Source organism: Mus caroli, chromosome 10 (assembly GCF_900094665.2).
Source record: "Mus caroli chromosome 10, CAROLI_EIJ_v1.1, whole genome shotgun sequence".
Classification (NCBI taxonomy): Eukaryota; Metazoa; Chordata; class Mammalia; order Rodentia; family Muridae; genus Mus; species Mus caroli.
The window spans coordinates 69,088,813-69,108,525 of NC_034579.1; the positions used below are offsets into that span (position 1 = coordinate 69,088,813).

General features: G+C 48.8%; 1 protein-coding gene across 1 annotated transcript in view; it reads left to right on the forward strand.

Moving 5' to 3' along the window:
- Positions 1-316: 316 nt before the first annotated feature.
- Positions 317-19,713, forward strand: part of Bcr (BCR activator of RhoGEF and GTPase) — a 124,024-nt gene continuing 104,627 nt past the window's right edge. The window contains exon 1 of the mRNA XM_021173661.2: positions 317-1,774. Within this exon, the coding sequence (XP_021029320.1) occupies positions 490-1,774 (1,285 nt within the window). The 5' untranslated portion in view covers positions 317-489. The remainder of the gene's footprint in view (positions 1,775-19,713) is intronic.

Consider the following 19,713-nt stretch of genomic DNA (forward strand, 5'->3'; position numbering starts at 1 on the left):
CACCGCCCCCCGGTCCTCCCCTTCCTGCAGCGCTAAGTGCGGGCCGGGGCGGGAGTGCGGCGAGAGCTGGCGGTGTCGAGCGGAGCGCCTGCTCGGAAAGCTGCGGAGCGGGGCGGGGCAGGGCGGCGCGGGAACCGGAGGCGAGGAGCCCCCGGGGCTGCGGCCGTGGGCCGGCGGTGGGCCTGCTCTGCCGAGGACGGCTCCCGCCGCCGCCGCGCGCGCCGCGGAGCCCCGCACACAATAGCGGCGTGCGCAACCCCGCGCCCTTCCCCCCGCCCGCGCGCGCCCCCCACCCCCAGCCGCCGCCGCCGCCGCCGCCGAGCCTCCCACCTCACCTGCGGCCCCGGGGGGCGGGCATTGTTCGCCGCCGCATCCGCGGGGCCATGGGAGCCACCGGGCTCCCCAGCCCGGGCCCGGTGAGAACTCCGCGCCGCCGCTGAGCCGGACTCCCGGCTCGCAGCTCGGCGGCGCAGGTGAGCCGGCCGCGCCATGGTGGACTCGGTGGGCTTCGCCGAGGCGTGGAGGGCGCAGTTCCCGGACTCGGAGCCGCCGCGCATGGAGCTGCGCTCGGTGGGTGACATCGAGCAGGAGCTGGAGCGCTGCAAGGCCTCCATTAGGCGCTTGGAGCAGGAGGTGAACCAGGAGCGCTTCCGCATGATCTACCTGCAGACGCTGCTGGCCAAGGAGAAGAAGAGCTACGATCGGCAGCGCTGGGGCTTCCGCCGCGCAGCGCAGCCCCCGGACGGCGCCGCCGAGCCCCGAGCGTCCGCCCCGCGCCCGCCGCCCGCGCCCGCCGACGGCGCAGACCCGGCGCCCGTCGAGGAGTCCGAGGCGCGGCCGGACGGAGAGGGGTCACCGAGTAAGGGGCGGTCAGCGTCCGCCCGCAGGCCAGCGGCTGCTGCATCGGCGGACCGGGACGACCGAGGGCCCCCCACCAGCGTGGCGGCGCTCAGATCCAACTTCGAGAAGATCCGCAAGGGACCTGTCCAGCCCGGCTCTGCCGACGCCGAGAAGCCCTTCTACGTGAACGTCGAGTTCCACCACGAGCGCGGCCTGGTGAAGGTCAACGACAAAGAGGTGTCCGACCGAATCAGTTCCCTGGGCAGCCAGGCCATGCAAATGGAGCGCAAGAAGTCCCAGCAGAGCGCCGGGCAGGGCCTGGGGGAAGCACCCAGACCCCATTACCGTGGGCGCTCCTCGGAGAGCAGCTGCGGCCTTGACGGTGACTATGAGGATGCAGAGTTGAATCCCCGTTTCCTGAAGGACAACCTAATAAATGCCAACGGCGGCAACAGGCCCCCTTGGCCGCCCTTGGAGTACCAACCCTACCAGAGCATCTATGTCGGAGGCATGATGGTGGAAGGGGAGGGCAAGAGCCCTCTCCTGCGAAGCCAGAGCACTTCAGAGCAGGAGAAACGCCTAACCTGGCCTCGCAGGTCCTACTCGCCTCGGAGTTTCGAGGACAGCGGAGGTGGCTACACGCCGGACTGCAGCTCCAACGAGAACCTCACCTCCAGCGAGGAGGACTTTTCCTCTGGCCAGTCCAGCCGCGTGTCACCAAGCCCCACCACCTACCGCATGTTCCGGGACAAGAGCCGCTCACCCTCGCAGAATTCTCAGCAGTCCTTTGACAGCAGCAGCCCCCCGACGCCACAGTGCCAGAAGCGGCACCGGCAGTGCCAGGTTGTGGTGTCTGAGGCTACCATCGTGGGTGTCCGCAAGACCGGACAGATCTGGCCCAGTGATGGGGACAGCACCTTTCAGGGGGAAGCAGGTGAGTGCCTTGTTGTGGGCATACTTGGACCTGTTCTGGACTCTTGAAGTAGATTGGCATGGGAGAAAATGGGTACTTTTTGGAGTGATTTTCAAGTGTTTTTGTGCCTCTTTGGCCCTGCGCCTGAACTGACTCCACCCCCTTCTTCCTGAAGGGGAATGGATGGGGGTGGGGGAATAGAAGGGAATGGCTGGTGGTGTGCTCTCTCGGGTCTAGATCTAGAGCAAGGTGGGTTTTGCGGAAGTATTGGAAGAGAGATGGCCACGTGCTCTCTCCATGCTGGACCACAAAGTCGGTCATCTCTGCCACCTGGATTAACTCCTTTGAGGGGGGTGGGGGGTAGGGGATGGGGGGAAGGTGATCTGTGCAGGCTCTCCACAACCTGCCACCTGGTTGTTCTGGTCTTAGAGTGGTAATATGACTCGTTGGGGGAACCCAAGATGTGCAAGCTGCCTCGAGGGCTTAGATGTGTCAGATTCACTTGTCAGCCAGTGAGAGCAGGTGAAGAAAGGAAGCAGAAGTTGTGACTCAGTGGGCTACTGAAAAGCAAGAGGTTGAAGATTTTACGTGGGGTAATCCCACACCATCCTGACCGATTTGGCTCAGGCAGGTCTTACCCATCATTACTCACCTGTAGACTCCGCCATCAACTGCCACTGAATTTTGTCTGTCTTACTTTTTCAAACCCGGTGCCGTGCCAGTTCAAGGAATGCTTAAACCTCTAAGTTAGGTCTCCAGACCCCACCTTCTTTTCCGGTCTTCCATCGTGCTCTTGCTGCACTTCATTTTCTCAAGGGTGAGCCTTCAACAGGTTCTTTTTCTATTTATTTACTTATTTATTTTTCCGAGACCGGGGTTTTTCTGTGTAGCCCTGGCTGTCCTGGAACTCACTTTGTAGACCAGGCTGGCCTCGACTCAGAAATCCGCCTGCCTCTGCCTCCCAAGTGCTGGGATTAAAGTGTGCCACCACTGACCAGTTTACTCAACAGGTTCTTGCTTGAGTCTCCTAATCCATGGTCTGACTCTAGCGCTAAGATAAACCATAACTTCTTGGCTGCACACAGCCACCTTTGGATGTGTGGGGTAATGGGACGAGGTTATGGTTTCAAGGTCCATGCTGAATTTTCAGTCGGAAGTGAGGTGGGAGGGGTGCCGGCAGGCATAGGATTTGGGGGTGTACAGCTGTCAGGAATCTCTTGGCGTCTTTGCCTTTGTTGATTTGAGCTGATCTGGTCTTTTGCTTCACTGATTTTTCCCCCCTCTTGCTGATGGAGTTGCACGTGCTTCATTTGTCAGAATCCTCTTGATAAAAAGCGAGGCTATTTTTGGCGCTATTAAGCTGCCTTTCTGTGCCCAGCACCCTGTCCTGTTCAGCAGCCTCCCGCTGCTGATCTTCCTTCCATCTGGGTTGATGCTGTGTGTAGCTGGACCTACCTGCCTCTACCCTGGTCCAGCTGCGGTCCTTGTCTCGGAGGAAGGGATGAGGAGCGGTGGGAGTCAGACATTTGCTCTGGAGGCACAGCAGCCAGCTCCTCTCAGGTCTGGAGGACTGCCCAGTGATTACTGGGCACCAGCCACATCCAGCCAGCTGTTTTTGAGGTGAACTCATTTGAGCTGGCTTTTGGTGCTCTAGTGATTGGGGACATTTCTCATAAAGAGCACGGAGAGGCTTCCACGGAGACCTACGGTCTGATATTCTCTTGCTGGTAGGGAGTTCTGAGTTTCCAGAAAGTGGGGCCTAGCCTTTCCTATACCTACTGTAGAAATGGCCATGCTGCCAGCCACATAATCAAACGTAGTGCAAGTCTGAGTAGGTAAAAGCAGGGATGAGAAGGAGGTGGGTCCTGAGAGGGAGACAGGTTAGCTTCCCAGCCAATGGCGTGGAAGGTCATTTCTTTTATTATATTCTTTTCTCCTTTTGGTTTTTCAAGACAGGGTTTCTCTGTGTAGCCCTGGCTATCCCAGAACTCACTCTGTAGACCAGGCTGGCCTCAAACACAGAAATCTGCCTGTCTCTGTCTCCCAAGTGCTGGGATTAAAGGCGTGCCCTACCCCTGCCCAGCAGGTAATTTCATATTTTAGAACTGTCTGGTTCTCTCTGACTATCCTGAAGCCACACATTCTCTCTTATATTTTTCCCTTAAGCGTTCTATTGTTCTTTCTTGAGATAGGGCCTCTCTGTGAAGCTCTGTGGAGCCTAAACTTGTCACGTGGACCAGTGCTGGTCTCTAGTTTGCAGTGAGCTGCTGCTTCCCAAGTGCTGGGGTTACGGATATGCACCTCCACACCTGTCTCCCTCAGACTTCGCTCTCCCTCCCTCCCTCCCTCCCTCCCTCCCTCCCGCTCTCCCTCTTGTTCTCTCTTTTTGGTGGTGGTGGGGTGGTGAAGGGCAGGCAGACTCTTACTGTATTGCTTTGGCTTTCCTGGAGCTGGCTTTGTAGACCAGGCTAGCCTCTCAGTCACAAAGATCCATCCATTTCCTCCCAAGTGCTGAGATTAAAAGCCTGTTCTCACATGGAAGGTGTCCTCAGACATTTCTAATGATTGAGATTGAACAGCATAATCTAAGAGTTAAGAGCTGAGGCCTGGTTCAGCAGTGGTGTGAAACTCAACGTTCAATCCCCAACACCACCATAAACAATCAGATAACAAACTGAGGTGCTCATAAGCAGGGACTTACATTATATCTTTTTTCTTTTTTCAGTGTGTTTTGGTGATTTGATTGCATGGGTGTCTCTGTGTGAGGGTGTTGGATCCCCTGGAACTGGAGCTACAGACAGTTGTAAGCTGCCATGTGGGTGCTGGGAATTGAACCCCGGTTCTCGGGAAGAGTGGCCAGTGCTCTTAGCAGCTGAACCGTTATATCTTGGACCATTTTTAATAGTTAAAATTTTCACTGCATTCCGAGGTTTACAGCAAAAATGAATGGGAAGGATAGAGACTGCCCATCTCTCCTGTGCCTCCAAACTACTCCTCGGTTATCAACGTCCCCCACTAAACAGGTACATTTGTGACAGTTCATAAAGCTACATAGACACAGCATTATCACCCACAGTATGTACTTATATTACTTATATTAGGATTCTCTCTTAGTGTTGCGCCTGTATGTTTAGTTCTTTTTGGCCTTAACATGCCCAAGTGTTGCAGCCCAAAGAACATGGGCTGAACATTCTTCTCTGTCTTGTATGGGAGGGGAAAGGGGCCCTGCCACTTAGACATCCGCCTCTGTCGGGGTTATGTACTGATGTTCATTATACGGCGAACAATAAGAAAAATGTATACCCACAGTGTGTGTGTGTGTGTGTGTGTGTGTGTGTGTGTGTGTATATATATATATATATATATATATATATATATATATATATTGATGGGGGTAGAGGTCACCCTAAGATCTGTCGTGACAGGCACAGTGGGCTGCCTCTTGTAACTTTCGAGTCCCTTGAGATGGGTTGTGAGAGACGTCAAGGGAAGGAGCTGGAAACATCACGGATGTTCTGTGCTGGGCACCACGACAGGGTGCTTCATGCAAGATCCCTCCTGAGCTCTTCCATCAGCTGGTGGTGGGCTGGGCATCTACAAAGAAGAATGCAGCCAAGAAGTAACAAAGCAGAACTCCTGGGGTGTGGGACTACAGAGCTCCAGGCTTGTGCTAGACCCCGCCTCTTCCGGAGGCTCATCGGACTAGGCTCCTCCTCTTCCTGGTGCTCAGTCCTTCCTCCTGAAAATCCTAACTGGGTGTCTTTGGGGTCTGTGGTGTGTCTGCACTTGTAAGGATGAAAACAGACAGCCATGGGCTCTTTATGCAGAACCTTTCTCCCCTTCCTGTGTAGGCCACAGAGAAGGAGAAATGACCTTTGCCATCTAGAAGCCTGGCCGTTCAGAGAAGAGGAGATGCATGGTTAGAGGGACGCGAGATCCGGGACACTCACGGCTTTCTTGGTGTGTTAACAGTAGTCCAGCCAAAGGTGTGAAGAACTGTTTGGCTATGGGTGGCAACAAATGATTGAGGGTTCCAAGTCCATCTACTCAGACTCTGGAGTTTGTATGTGTTCCGGAGGGGATAGTTTCGAAACAGGCTCTTACTATATGGCCTATGCTGGCTTTGCACTTCTGATCCTCCTCCCTCTACCTCTCAAGGGCTGGGATTATAGATTTGTTTTTAGACAAATATAAAACCACACACACACACACACACAATGGAAAGTTTATCATTTAATTAAGGAGAGCTGAAATAGCTGCCCTAAAATTGTACATCTGAGTTACAATTGCCAACTTGAGTTACATAAGAAAGAGCTTTATCTCAAAAAAAAATTTTTTTTTAAGTCTTTTTATTTTGTTTTAAAGAAATAGGAATAGAAAGCATTTATCAAAGGGAAAGCAATGCCGGGAATGGAGGTGGGTTGCTGAGCCAAGGGAAAAGCCTGTGCCCAGAGCGGGGATCTAGGTTAGTTTGAGACCCAGCCTTATTGTGTAGCCCTGGCTGGATACATGCAGTAAAGACCAGGCTGGCTTCCAACTCAAGAGATCTGCCTGCTTTTGCCTCCCAGGTGCTGGATTGAGGTGCGTACCACCAGGGAAAGGTTCTTAATGTGTTCTAACCCTTTTTAAGCATGCAGTTCTGTGACACTGAGTACATTTGTATTGTACACTGTCACTGTCACAGAGATGCTGTCCCTGTTGACAGCACAGTGTGCTCCCAGAGTATGACAGTGTCACTTTACTTTCTATGAAGTTGAAGGTTCTAGGTGACTTGCATTGGTACAGACTGTCTTTTCATGACTGGCTTATTTCTCTTTAAGTGTAATAATGTCCTTGGTGTTTACCCACCTTATAGCATAGATGCAAGTTGTTTGTCTGTCTGTCTATTTATCATTTATTTATTTTTATATTTGGTTTAAGATCTTACCATGGTGCTCAGGCTGGCCCTAAATTCCTGATTCATTCATTCATTCTGTCATCATTTATCTATCATATATATGTATATGATATGTATATACATATTATATATATATATATATGTATATATATATATATATAATGTATGTTTTTTTAAAAAGGCTTACTTATTATATTTGAGTACACTGTGGCTGTCTTCAGACACAACAGAAGAGGCATCAGATCTCATTATAGATGGTTGTGAGCCACCATGTGGTTGCTGGGAATTGAACTCAGGACCTTCAGAAGAGCAAGCAGTTAGTACTCTTAACTGCTGAGTCATCTCTCCAGCCCTATATGTATGTATTTGATTTAAGTCTTACCAGGCTGGCCCTGAACTCTTGATTGATTGATTCAGTCATTCAGTCAGTCTGTCTCTATATATGATATGTATATATATGTATATATGTATGTATTTAATTTAAGGTCTTACCATGTTGCCCAGGCTGGCCCTGAACTCCTGAGCTCAAGCAGTCACCTTACAAATAGCTGGTACTGTTGATGGACCCCACCATGTAAGACCTTTCCCTTCTTTAGACCTGGGGAATATGTAATTTAAACCTCTCTCTACCTTGCTCCCCATAACCACCTGTTGTAGATGTGCCCCCTGGGGTTTTGTTTTGTTTCTTCTGGGGTTCCAGCCCTTGCTCTCCTGCCCTGCCGAGCTGCTTCTAGTCTGACTCTCAGTATGTTGCGCTTTATCCTTTGGATTCTTGTATGAGTGCCAGAGTGACCCTTGGGTTGTCTTTCTCTGGAGTGATTGACTGCAAGGTAACTAACTAGTTTGAGAGAGGTGGGGAGAGGGTGGTGGTGGGGGTAGTTAGCCAACACATAAACAGTCTATGTAACATTGTATATGCACTCTCTGGCTCTGGTAGGCTGAGGTGTTTGGGTAAGAAATGAAGCACTCTGAGACTTTTCTTTAAAGGAGAAGAGAGGGCTGTTGACTTGAGCTGGACAGGAGAGCAAGCCTATCTTGTGATTGTCTTTCGATTAATCTTTTGCTTTTGGCTTTAGGAGCCATATCTTCTCATTGGTTCAGAGTCATGTGGCTAGGAAGATGTGTGCGTGTGTGTGTGTGTGTGTGTGTGTGTGTGTGTGTTTGTGTGTGTGTATGCGTGTATGCGTTGCATCTGCCAGGACAAGAAGTCCAGGTAGTCAGGTATCTGGGAACCCACTTGGGAAAGGATCAAGTGTTGGGAGGCCCAGGCTGCAACTTCCTCCTGTGGGGGTTGAGAGGGCCCTGTCCAGAGTGAACTAATAGGTATTTAGGAAGTGTTCTCAGGTTGTTAAGTAGCAGGTCCAAGTGCTGGCTAAGGCTGGTGTTTTCTGTATGAAGGCTTGGAGTGACTAGCGTACTAATTATAAAGCCCCTGGGAGTTTCTCATCCTGGCTGAAGCACAGTGGCTTCAAGGACGGGTTTTCCTTTGAGAAATGTAGTACTTTTAGTTGGAATATGTTATTCCAACATGTTTATTATTTTCTGTGTAAAATATACATGACAAAATGTGTAGTTTCAATCTTTGAGGAGATATCAGGAATCAAACCCAGGACATTGTGTGTGTTAGGTAATAAACAACTCCGTCAGTGAGCAGATCCCTACTCTGTCCAGTGGCCTGTTGTACAGTTATACCCAGCACTCAAATCTCACGTGGGGAGGGGGGGGGGCTGGGACTGATCCAGGGGCTTTGCTAATAAATAAGCACAGGCTCTAGCCCCGAGCCATGCCTGCAGGCCTAGCTTTTCAACTGTTTCATTTTCGAAACAGAAACTGTATCCATTTAAATAACTCCTTCTTCTCCTCACCTCCAGTTCCTGGCAGCCAGGATTCCACCTTTCATCCCTGGGGATTTGCTTATCCTGGGTATCTTACGTAAATGGAATCCTATACTGTTTGTCCAGTGACTGGTGTACTTAATTCAAGTGTGGCTTTAAAGTCCCCTTGGCGGCAGGCTCACCTTTAACTCCCTAGCCGCTGGACCTTAGCAGGTGTGATTCCTAGAGAAAACCCACCTGTTGTTGACAGGAGTTTCCCCTCTCCCCGGCTTCCCCACCCACAGACCTGAAGTGGCCCAGTATCTTAGTCAGCTATCACTATTATGTAACTAAACACCCCAGACTGGTAGACAAAACAACAAAACTCTGTTTTCTCACACTTGTTGGAGGCTGACGGGAAGGACCCACCAAGAGAAGTCTCTCTGAGGACTGACTCCTTGGTTGTGCTGTGTAGTCACCGCCTTTTAAATGCCTTTCTCACAGTATTTCCTGGCGACTCTGGATGTCCCAATTTCTCTTTCTTCAAAAGACATTGGTCAGTTGGGATTGAGACCACTGAAATGACCCTGTAGTTAACTAATTTTTTTTTTTTTTTAGGTTTTGGAGATTATACTTGCATCATTTTCTCCCCTTCTCTTCCTGCCTCCAAATTCATGGTCTCTTTTTCTTTAATTGTGGGATGTGTGTGTGTGTGTATTCCTGAATACATAACCTGCTTAGTGTGTATGATGTTACTTGTGCGTGTTTTCAGGGATGACCACTTGGTATTGGATAATCAATTGGTGGGCTCTTCCTTGCTCTCAGCATTTCTTACTTGCCTGTAGTTCTTTATCTAGAGTTGTGGCCTCCGATCGCCCCGAAACTTCCACAATCATTCATATTAGCATGCTTATGGTTCTTGTCACTGTTTAGTGTTTAAGCAGCTGTGTTGGTGAGACTCTCTGGGTGTAGCTTCTGATGTTTCTAGGAAACAGTCTCACAGCAAACTCCTTGCTCTTAGAATCTCTCCCCTTTTTCTTCTGCAACGTTCCGTTAACCTCAGACGTAGGAGTTGTGTTCCTGGTGTATCAGTTGGGACTGAGCTCCACAACTCAGTATTTTGATTGGTTATGGTTTTCGGTAATGGTATCTAGCTATTCTAAAATGAACTTTCCTTGTTGAGGGATGGGGACTCGATCCTGGAGAAGAAGTGATTTACTAATTTCTTAAAGGTCACAGTCTGAGGAACTGAGAGCCAAGACTTCATCCAGACTTTGTGAGGTGCACGGTTCAAGTCTGCAGAGGAAAAAAAATTGTCATGGCAAAGAGAAATGATCCTCAGACTGGCTTCCAATGGCTAAGTTAGAGGATGAAGTTGAATAAAAGTGTGCAGGCCTGGGGATTAGCTCAGTTCATAGTGTGCTTGCTTAAGCATGTGAGAGGCCTTGGGTTCAATCCTGGTATCCCACAAACAAGGCATGCCTGTGATGTCAGTACTTAGGAAGTAGAGGTGGGTGGGTAAGGAATTCCAGACCGTCTTCAGCTATCTAGCAAGTTTGACATAAGCCTGTCAGAAAAGGAAAAAAAAGAAAGGAAGGAAGGAAGAAAGAAAAAGAAAAACCACTTTGTGTAGTATTAGCCAGTGGGTGGTACGAGTCATCACTAACTCCAGGCACCAGGAAAGCCACAAGCTAATGCTTTATGAGCCACCACATCCCTGTTCACTTAGTAAGTGTTGACCAGACCCGTCATTGCTGAAGTCCTGCCTGTTGAGCTGTAGTTTTCTTTCCTTTGTCCGTCTCCTTTTGTCTGTTTATTTTTGAGACAGAATCTTACTATGTAGCCTAAGCTGGCCAGTGCTTTTCTACTTTCCGATTTATTATCTTTATTTTTAGTTTCAGGAGCTCTATCCTAACCTTTCACACTTTTGAGGACCCAGTGAGCCTCACGGGCCTCCCTGTCTCTGCCTCCCCAGTACTGGGTGTATAAGCAGGTGCCACCAAGGTCACTCTCTGATGTGGGAGCTGGGGAATGAGCTGAAGTCCTAACAGTTAACTGACGGAGCCGTCTCCCCAGCCCCCTCAAATTATCATTAGCACGGCCTTGTCCGTACTTCCCTGTTTATCCCGACTCATCCATCTTCCAAGGCAACCAATCTCCCTATGCAGTAACTCAAGGTATTTATTGGACATCAGGCATAAACCTGGCTGTGTCCTCTGAGAAATTCTCTTCCTCTTCTTCATGAATTTGTTGAAAGACGTTTTAACTTCCTGGGCTTATCCTTTTAAACCCAACCAACAAAGAACAAACCCTTCATAGTATCAAAACAGTTTTTCTCCACATATCTTTTAACTGTGTGTTAGTCCTGGTTTCCTGTTAATCCTGAGTCTGACTGCTTCCTTCTTTAGGGAGATGAGCCTTAGGACAAAGGCAGAACATATCCTATGTCTCTGTCCTGTAGGATTTGTCCTACTCTGTCATACTTTGTCATAGTTTGTTAAGTGGAGAAGTTTCAGAGCCCAGGTTGGTCTTCTTTTTTTTAAAGTTCAAATGTAAGAGTGTTTTGCCTTTATGTATATATGTGCACCTCATATGTGCTTGGTGCCTGCAGAGACCAGAAGCAGTCTTCAGCTCCCCCATAACTGGAATTGCAGATTATTGTGAGCTACCATGTGTGTGCCAGGGATTGAACCTGGGTCCTCTGGAAGAACAGCAAGAGCCTTAACCCCTGAGCCATCTCTCCATCCATGAGGCTCCAGGTTTTTATTTGCTTAGACCCTTCCGTGTTCTGTCCAAAACCCATACTTAGTAATCCCATCTAATAAATAGCAGTCGATTTTCTGGGGCCTAATGATACAGGTTCCTGTAGGAATGAAACTGTAGCTTTGGAGATAATCTGGCCAGTTATGTTTCCTTTTCTGCTGACCACCCCCACCCCCTCCAACTCAGCTACAGAGAACACTCTGTGTCCTGCTAACCTCGTGTCTCGGATTCTGACTCTTGCTGCTGTGAGCTGAGGGTTTAGGGTACCCAAGGGAAGCGCAGCTAGCCAGTGCATAAAGATGTCTTGCCTATGTTGGAGCTGGAAGACTCAGATACGTTTTGCATCGTAAATATGGTTTCTTTGGAGGCTGTTTCATGGGCCCTTGGAACATCCTTGTGAAGTGGCTGTAGCAAGATCATTAAGTAATTATACCCTGTGGCACTGGTTGGGTCTGAGAGTAAGTGAGACATACTTAGACACCTAGAATATAGCCTGGCTAAGGTCCAGGCATTCGTGAAGGACCTGAGTGGCACTATTAGTCAGTCACACGACACAGGGTGACTCCTATGGTGTAAAGCATCTTGATCTGGACAGGCAGTCACATTCATGTCCAGATAGCACCCTCCCCACCCCCTGCCCCCTGCAAGTCTTTTTAGTCTGGTAGGAAAACAGTGGTTGGTGTAAACCTATTGCTACCATGGAAACACCTAGTCCCAGCTTTCAGGAAGACTTGAAGACGTCATTTCTCTTCTCTTATTTTACAGATATCTAGGAAAGATATTTCTTCCCTCTTTCCCTTCCCATTCCTTCTCTTTCCCTCCCCCTTTCCACCCTCCTTTCTCTTTTCTTTGTAGTGCAGGGTATCAAACCTTAGGGCCCCCAGCATGCTAAGCAATTGCTTTTTTACTGAGGCCCAGCCCAGCCCATTCTGATTCCCAGGTGATGAGTGGCATTGGATAAAGTAATGAGAATGAAACTCAAACTCTTGCTGATGCGGTGAGTGCTCTTTAAAACGATATCTCCAAGAGCCCCCTTTTTTCCTTCTGCCACATGAAGGCCAAGCAGGAAGCTGTTATCTGAAGCATGAAGTAGATCCTTAGTCGACATGGTCTCCAGTGGGATTCCAGTGTCCAAAATGGTGAGAAGTAAATTTTAGTTGTCTTCAATAAGCCCTCAGGTAGTTGGTATCATTATGGAAACCTGATTGAACGGTGTATGCTTTTTGGTCCAGTAAGCTTTTCCTGCTCTGTAAATCCTAAATCTAAGCCAAAAATATCATTTGGGGGGTCAGGCCTCAACTATATCATACAAGAGGACCAAGGCCCCTTACCAACATCAGCTGAACCCAGTACAGAATGAGCCTTCTGGGACATGGTGGCCTTTGTCCTCTGTTGTCTTGTGGTCAACCTTCTTGTATTCCTGGACCACGTGGCCTTGTGACTTTTGGGGCTCTATAAGCTAGGGTTTGGTTAAAAAGGCAAGACACCCCCTCCCTCCACCAGGACTCTGTGCAAACTTCTGCCAGTTTATAGAGGAAAAGCTTAGAGCCACTTTAGAAAGGTGATTATGAACTTTTTAAATTCATTCATTAACATTTTATTTATTTAAGTATGTATGTGGTGTGTGTCTATGCATGCATAAGTGTGTGTGTGTATGTGTGCATGTGTGTGTATATGTATTATGTGTATGTGTAGTATGTGCGCATGTGAGTGTATGTGTGCATGTGTGTATATGAATGGTGTGTGTGCATACATGTATGTGTGCATGTGTATATGTGTATATATATGTGGTAGGATGTGTACAGTGTGCATGCATGTATGTGCCTGTGTGTGCATGTGTGTATGTATGTGTGTGTGCATGTTTGTGTATATGTATGCATATGTGTATGTGTGTGTTAGAAAACAGCTCTATACAGTCATTCTTTCTCACTACCTTGTAGGAACAGTATCCAGGGATCAAGCCCAGGTCAGTTGTCATAATTAGCTTCAGCTGTCAAACTTAACACAAACCTAGAGTCCCCTGGGGAGAGAGAGATCCCTCTACTGAAGAGTGGCCTCCATCAGATTGGCCTGCGGTCAGGTCTGAGACATTTTCTTCATTGCTGGTTGATGTAAGAGGGGTACAGTGCACTGTGGGCACCTCCATCCCAGTGCAGGTGAGCCTGAGCCGCATAAGAACACCAGCTGCCTGAGCCAGGGAGCAAGCTGTGAGCAGCTCTTCTCCGGGGGTTCTGCTTCAAGCTCCTGCCTTGAGTCCCGTGGTCAATGATGGACTGTCACCTGTAAGGTGAAGTGGACTTTGGTTGTGCTCATTGATGTATTTATAAAAAGATGAGGAGCGAAGGAATATGTTCTATGGAGGTGTGGTGAGGTGTGGGAGAAAGGGGTATCTCAGCAGGCCCATGCCAAGGCATCCCTTACCCCCTGAGGGATCAGCCACATGATGGTATAGTATAGAATAGAGTTTATTCAGGGCATGGGGAATTAAGAGGGTGGTAGAGGCAGAGAAAGGCAGAGAGAGTAGAGAAGTAGAGGAGAAGAGGCTGGCCATGAGCACGTGGAGAGAGACAGGGAGAAGGAAATGAAGAGAGATGGGGAAGGGAATAGAAGTGAGGAGCAAGAGAGCGAGGAGGGGGCAAGCAGCCCCTTTTATAGTGAGTCAGCACACCTGGCTGTTGCCAGGTAATTGTGGGGTGGAGCTTAGAATGCTAACAGTCATGTGGTGTTCATCACAGGAACAGAAATCAGACCAGAAAGTGGGGTCTGCATGCAATCACCTCTGCCTGCTGAACCGTCATCTTCCACCCAGTCATGAGGCTATTAGAGAGGAAGTCAATGCTGTAACATCTGTAGACTGCCTTCTGTTAGCAACCAACCAGAGGGCTCAGAGAGATTAGGTTGTTAATGTTTTGGCATAGCCAGGTATAGTCTGTATGGGATACTGCACTAAATGGTAGCTGGCGTTCAGGGAAAACCTGAGTTTTCTGTAGTCTCTGTGGTGTTACAGAAGCCAGACAGATGTTCATGTAGAAACTTGGAAGCACTTGGGCCAGCTGAGCCCTGGAGGAACATAGCATCTTTGGCTTCTATCCCTGTACAATTGCCATCCACCATGGTCCTCCAGTGCCTTCTGGCCTTCACTTCTTGGGAGACTGAGGTAAATGGACCTTCTGTAAATCTGAAGGCTTTGTTTCTCTGAGTTTTTTTTTTGTTTTGTTTTGTTTGTTTGTTTTCCTCCGTACCCTTCAAGAAGCCTTCTGCTTTGAAGCCTAAAGAATGAGAGAAGCTGGGGGCTGAAGAGATGGCTCAGTGGTTAAGAGCACTGACTGTTCTTCCAGAGGTCCTAAGTTCAAATTCCAGCAACCACAATGTGGTTCACAACCATCCAATGCCCTCTTCTGGTGTGCCTGAAGGCCGCTATAGTGTACTCATATACATAAAACAAACAAATGCATTGTAAAAAGAAGGGAAGGAAGGAAGGAAGGAAGGAGGGAAGGAAGGAAAGAAGGAAGGAAGGAGGGAAGGAAGGAGGGAGGGAGGGAAGGAAAGAAGGAAGGAAGGAAGGAAGAAAGAAAGGAAAGAAAGAAAGAAAGAAAGAAAGAAAGAAAGAAAGAAAGAAAGAAAGAGAGAAAGGGAGAGAAGCATCCTGTTTGGTGCTTGGGATAAGGCTAGGTAACATATGGGTTTGACTTGTCTTTCCCTGAGTCTTCCATTCCCTTGCTCTGTGTAGGCACGGCTCTGCTCTTTGCTGGGTGTGTCTGTGTTCTGCCCCACCCCCCAGCAGCTTTATTGAGATATAATTTTCCCATCAAAAGGATGTAGTTCAGTGATTTTGGGGTCATAGTCACAATTATGCTCTAAGCTGGGGACACTGATCTCAAAAGGAAACCTTAAGTTAGGACCCCACTGTGTACCCCAGTGTCTGGCAGCCTCCCGGGTTCCAGGATGTTTTTATCTGCACACCTGTCTCAGTGCTTTCTATCGGTATAGATTTGCTTTTTGAGGATGTTTGTGAGTAGAATCACAGCACTTGTGGCTTTGTGTGTCTGCTTTTTTTTCTACTTACGCTACCATTTTCGAGGTGTGTCATGTTTCTACACGACCAGAACTCCATTCTCTCATGCAGTCCATTAAGATTCCCGAGACCATTTTTTTTTTTTTTTTTTTTTTTTTTTTTTTTTTTTGTAAACAGGTAGTCAGGCTCTTTTCTGGATCCTAGGTAGAGCCCTTGAGGTGCTTTTGTTGGCTTTCAGGCAGACCCAGTCAGTGCCCCAGGAGGGCTGTGAGTGGAAGTTGTGGTAGGAAAGATGGAGGAGCCTCTCCCTCATGGCTTTGGGAAGAGGCCCTGGGGCACAGGTTGCTGGAAACCCCATGGAGAGTTTGTTTAGGGAAGGGGCCCAGCCCTTAGCTGAGTGTCTTCAAGAATCCTGAGTGGCCTCGTGGAGAACCTGCTAATTCTGGGTACTTCCTTTCTAACCCAGTCTATGGGGTTAAGGCTCTGTGTATCCACTCCTCTTTCTGCCAATCTCCCTCCCCCACCCTTCTCTCCTCCTGTATTTACTGATAGATCTCAGAACTATAGCCGTGCTTCCCAACTAAGCTCTGCTCTTGACTCTATAGTCTCGGTCCCTTTTAGCTGAAGTAAAATATCCGACAGAAGAGCAGCAAGTCTCACTTCCCATGGCACCAGTGAGCTATAGCACAGCTACACAATGAATGCTTATTTCTCTCAGTACTAGGCTGTGGTTCCAGATCATGGGACCAGCATTAGGGTCTGGGTAAAGAACCCTTGTTTGGGGCTGGTGAGATGGCTCAGAGGGTGATAACATGCTTGCTGTGCAAGCCTGAAGACCTGTATTTGATCCCTAGATTCTACGGAGAGGTGGAAGGAGAGAACTGACTGCAGAGTCGCCCTCTGACCCCCACGTGTGCCACAGCACTACCCCTCCCCAGCATCGCATACAGTAATAACAGAGTCTTCCTAAGCCTGCCTGGTTGATATCTGGTAGTCTTCTCCTTGTGAGCTCATGGGACAGAGAGTCTTCATACAAGGCTATACTGATCCTACCTCTCATTACCTCCTAAATACCTCACCTGCTGACACTGTCACATTGGGAATGAAGATCCTAACTACGGATTTGGGGAGACACAGGCCAAGATAACTACATTGACACGATTGTGGCTGTCACCACCACCCATCTCTAGAACTCGTGTGTAGTCCCACACTGAAACACTACTGTCCTTAAACAGCAGCTCCCAGCCTTCCCTCCAGGGAATAGCAGCCACCATGTCATCCCACTTTTGGTCTCTGTGAGCTTGATGTCTAAGCACATCATGTAAGTGCAGTCGTATCGTTTGGCTTTCTGTGTCTGGCTGATCACTGTTGTACCTTGTGACCTCGGGGGTTTCCTTTCAGCCTTTTCTTGCCTTGCCCAGCTGGGGACTGGGCAGTACATTTTGAAGAGGCTAGGATGGCTGAGAAGGGCCGCCTGTACTTTGTATAAGCCACTGCACTTTGCAGGAGTCCTTCTGGGAATTATGGCTGTGGACAAGGGTCTTCACGTGGATGTTGTACAGTTTTAGGAAAAGAGGACTTATGATATTAATTTCTTATTACTACAATATACCTGACACAGGCTACTTATTTATGTAGTTAAGAGCGGGGAGTTCTTTCCGGTCCATGTGTTCTTAGAGGCTCAGGTCTAAGATCGAATGTCCCATGGGATTGGTGAAGGCCACGTGTCATGACAAATACTTGAATCAGAGCATGAGTCTGGACAGTTTTAGCCATGTTCCAAGTAAGAAAGTGGGAATCTCATGTCCAGACCCAGGAATCAGGAGGAGGGGCTGTGGTCCCTCAGTCTACTTCAAAGGCATTTCTTAAGTGACCTAAGGACTTCTCTCTAAGCTCCCCTTTCAGACGTCCCAGCTCTTCCCAGGACTGCTGCTCTAGGACCTTTAGGATATAGAACCATATTGAGAGCATTTAGAGCGGGGCTCCCAACTATGCCCCAACTCATGTGGACTGAAGAGCTCCCCAGGGGTCACATAGGTAGGCAGGCTGGCTGGGCCTGTGTGTCCACCTTCTAATCTGCTCAGACCAGCTTGCTTGCTCAGCACATTCAAAGCACTGTTCATTTTTGCCCAAATATTAGACCTCAGAGTGGAAAACAACCCAGAGTTGGACTTTCTCTTTTAGGAACATGTGTAAAAGGTTGCCTTCGCTAGGGTTTGGAGGTATGGATTTGTTACCTGAAACTAAGCTCATGGATACTTTATGGATACTTTAGTAACTAGAGTAGTTAAACCTCCATGGAAATGGAACGTGCCAAGAGCCCACCTAATTCCCTAGCCACGCCCCTCAGTCCACATGATCCGTTTTCTCTTCCTTACTGTATTAAAGTACACATAACATAAAATTTACTATCTTTATCCTTTCTGTCATTCAGTTCCTTAGTGTTGAGTCTTAGGCGTTTGTTTGTTTTTTAAAGATGCAACATTAAGGGGAAAACATTGATCTGGTCCCCAGAAAAGGTTTGTTCTCCCCTGATGTCCACTCTGGGATGGTTTGGATTCAGTCCTTAGCTTGGATGTAAGGAGTTTGCAGGCTAGGTAGAAGCAGGAACTGACAGGCTCCTAAATAGACTTTATTGTGAGGTAGATTTGAAGCTCCGAGCAAGGCATCAGAGTTTATAATGAAGGAAGGGTGTGGAGAGGAAAGTGTTCTAAGCAGAAAGTTTCACGTGGCAGCCCTTCTGAGGAGCGGCCACTTACTAGTGGACAGCAGTCAAGCACTGTGGCTTTTCTGGGCGCTAATCCATGGGTCTGGTATACATGGGCTTGCTTACTGGGCCTTCTTTGGGCCCTGGTGTTTGAGAATTGAGATCTGGAAAGTGGGTTCAGGAGGGTGTCAGCCATGTACCATCATAGTGGCAGGCCACCATAGGCAACAGAGGTGAAGGGTCGCCCTGGTGTGGATCCCTGCAGCTGGTGACTGAGGTATCCAGCACAGTGGATGGAACGAGCAAGGTTGGCTGATCTATGGTGATCCTGGCTTTGGTGGGGTCAAAGTTGGCATCTGTGGCCTTGGACTGGCTGCTGTCAGATGGGCTTGTGGAACCTCTCATGGGAAGACCATGTTGATCGTCAGCCTGTCATGGGGCTGTCCGATGGACTGTCACATGCCTGGAATAGCTGTGAGGTCTGTTAGAATTTAGCCTAAATAAATACAGGTTGTGATTGTTGGCATAAGCCTAGCTTTCTCTCCTGTGGTATTTATTCAGTGTCCACATGGTATGGGTCACTGTGGCATGCCTTTGGTGGAAAAGCAAGGCAGGGCCTGGAAGCAGTGTCAGAGGATCCAAAAGCGAGGCTCTAATGGGAGAGGCTCTAGAAGGAAGTCTCTGAGGAAGCATGGGAGACTTGGTCTGGACACTGTGTCCTGCCTTCACCGGCCCTTAGCCCTGTGGTTTATTTATCCTGCTGAGCCAGTACTCACAGGGCTCAGAAACTCTGTCAAGGAAGCCTGGGATGGTTAATGGACTGAGACTCCAGCTGTTTGGAGGGACACCTGGTCCTGACCACTCAGGAAGTGGGGGTCTTTATGTACAAGCATCTGCTGCTTTTCTGAGCTGGGCGGTTAGGTTTCCAGAACACCAGCAGGGCCCAGTTCCTGCTTCTGTGAGTAGAAACCATTCGAGTTGGTAGTTGGAGAACAGCAGTTAGGAGATGGCCACCACAACCTAAGTGCACTGCCTGCTTGTCCCACCCCCACCCCCAGGTGCAGGGAGGGGACAGACCTTCCTTTCTCTCTTCCTACAAAGCCCCCAACTCTTTCAGAGTCATTCCTACGGAAAGGAGGCCCTTGTGTTTACTAAGACCAGCCTTGACAGGGTAGGACAGGCTCCTGGTGGGACACCTCTGCTCTTCTATCTCTACCCCAGACCCAGATAGCTTCTCTGCCACTCATACCTGGACCCATGTTCCTGCCTCCAAAGCAGATTGGGATAGGTGACTTTGGGCTGCTCTTCTCTCTGTCTTTGACCTTCCCTTTCATGAACATTTTCTTTGAAGCTAAAGGGAGGAGGGGAGGGCTTCTTAAAGGATACCTTTGGAGAAGGGCTAGGGATGAGGGAACCATCACTGATCAGGTCCTCTACATATCACCATGGTAACACAGGATATTTTGGAGCTTGATTCTTATTTGCCGTTCATAGACATGTCCAGGTCCTGGGAGGTCAGAATCTTTTACTGGCTTGGTGCTAATTAGCACAGAGAGTAGAGTAGCTAAGGAAGATGTGGGTGGACATTTAGCCTGATAGAAACCTAAGGCGTTAGATGCCTGTGCTGGTTGTCCCTGTAGGGAAGAAAGTCTCCAGGGTTTTTCTCTGTCTCTGTCTCCCTTCCCCCTTCCCTGCTGACACCCACACATAGAGTGTGGTCATTCGTGCCCAAAGTGATTGACTGGTGGTGGTTTTTTTTTTTTT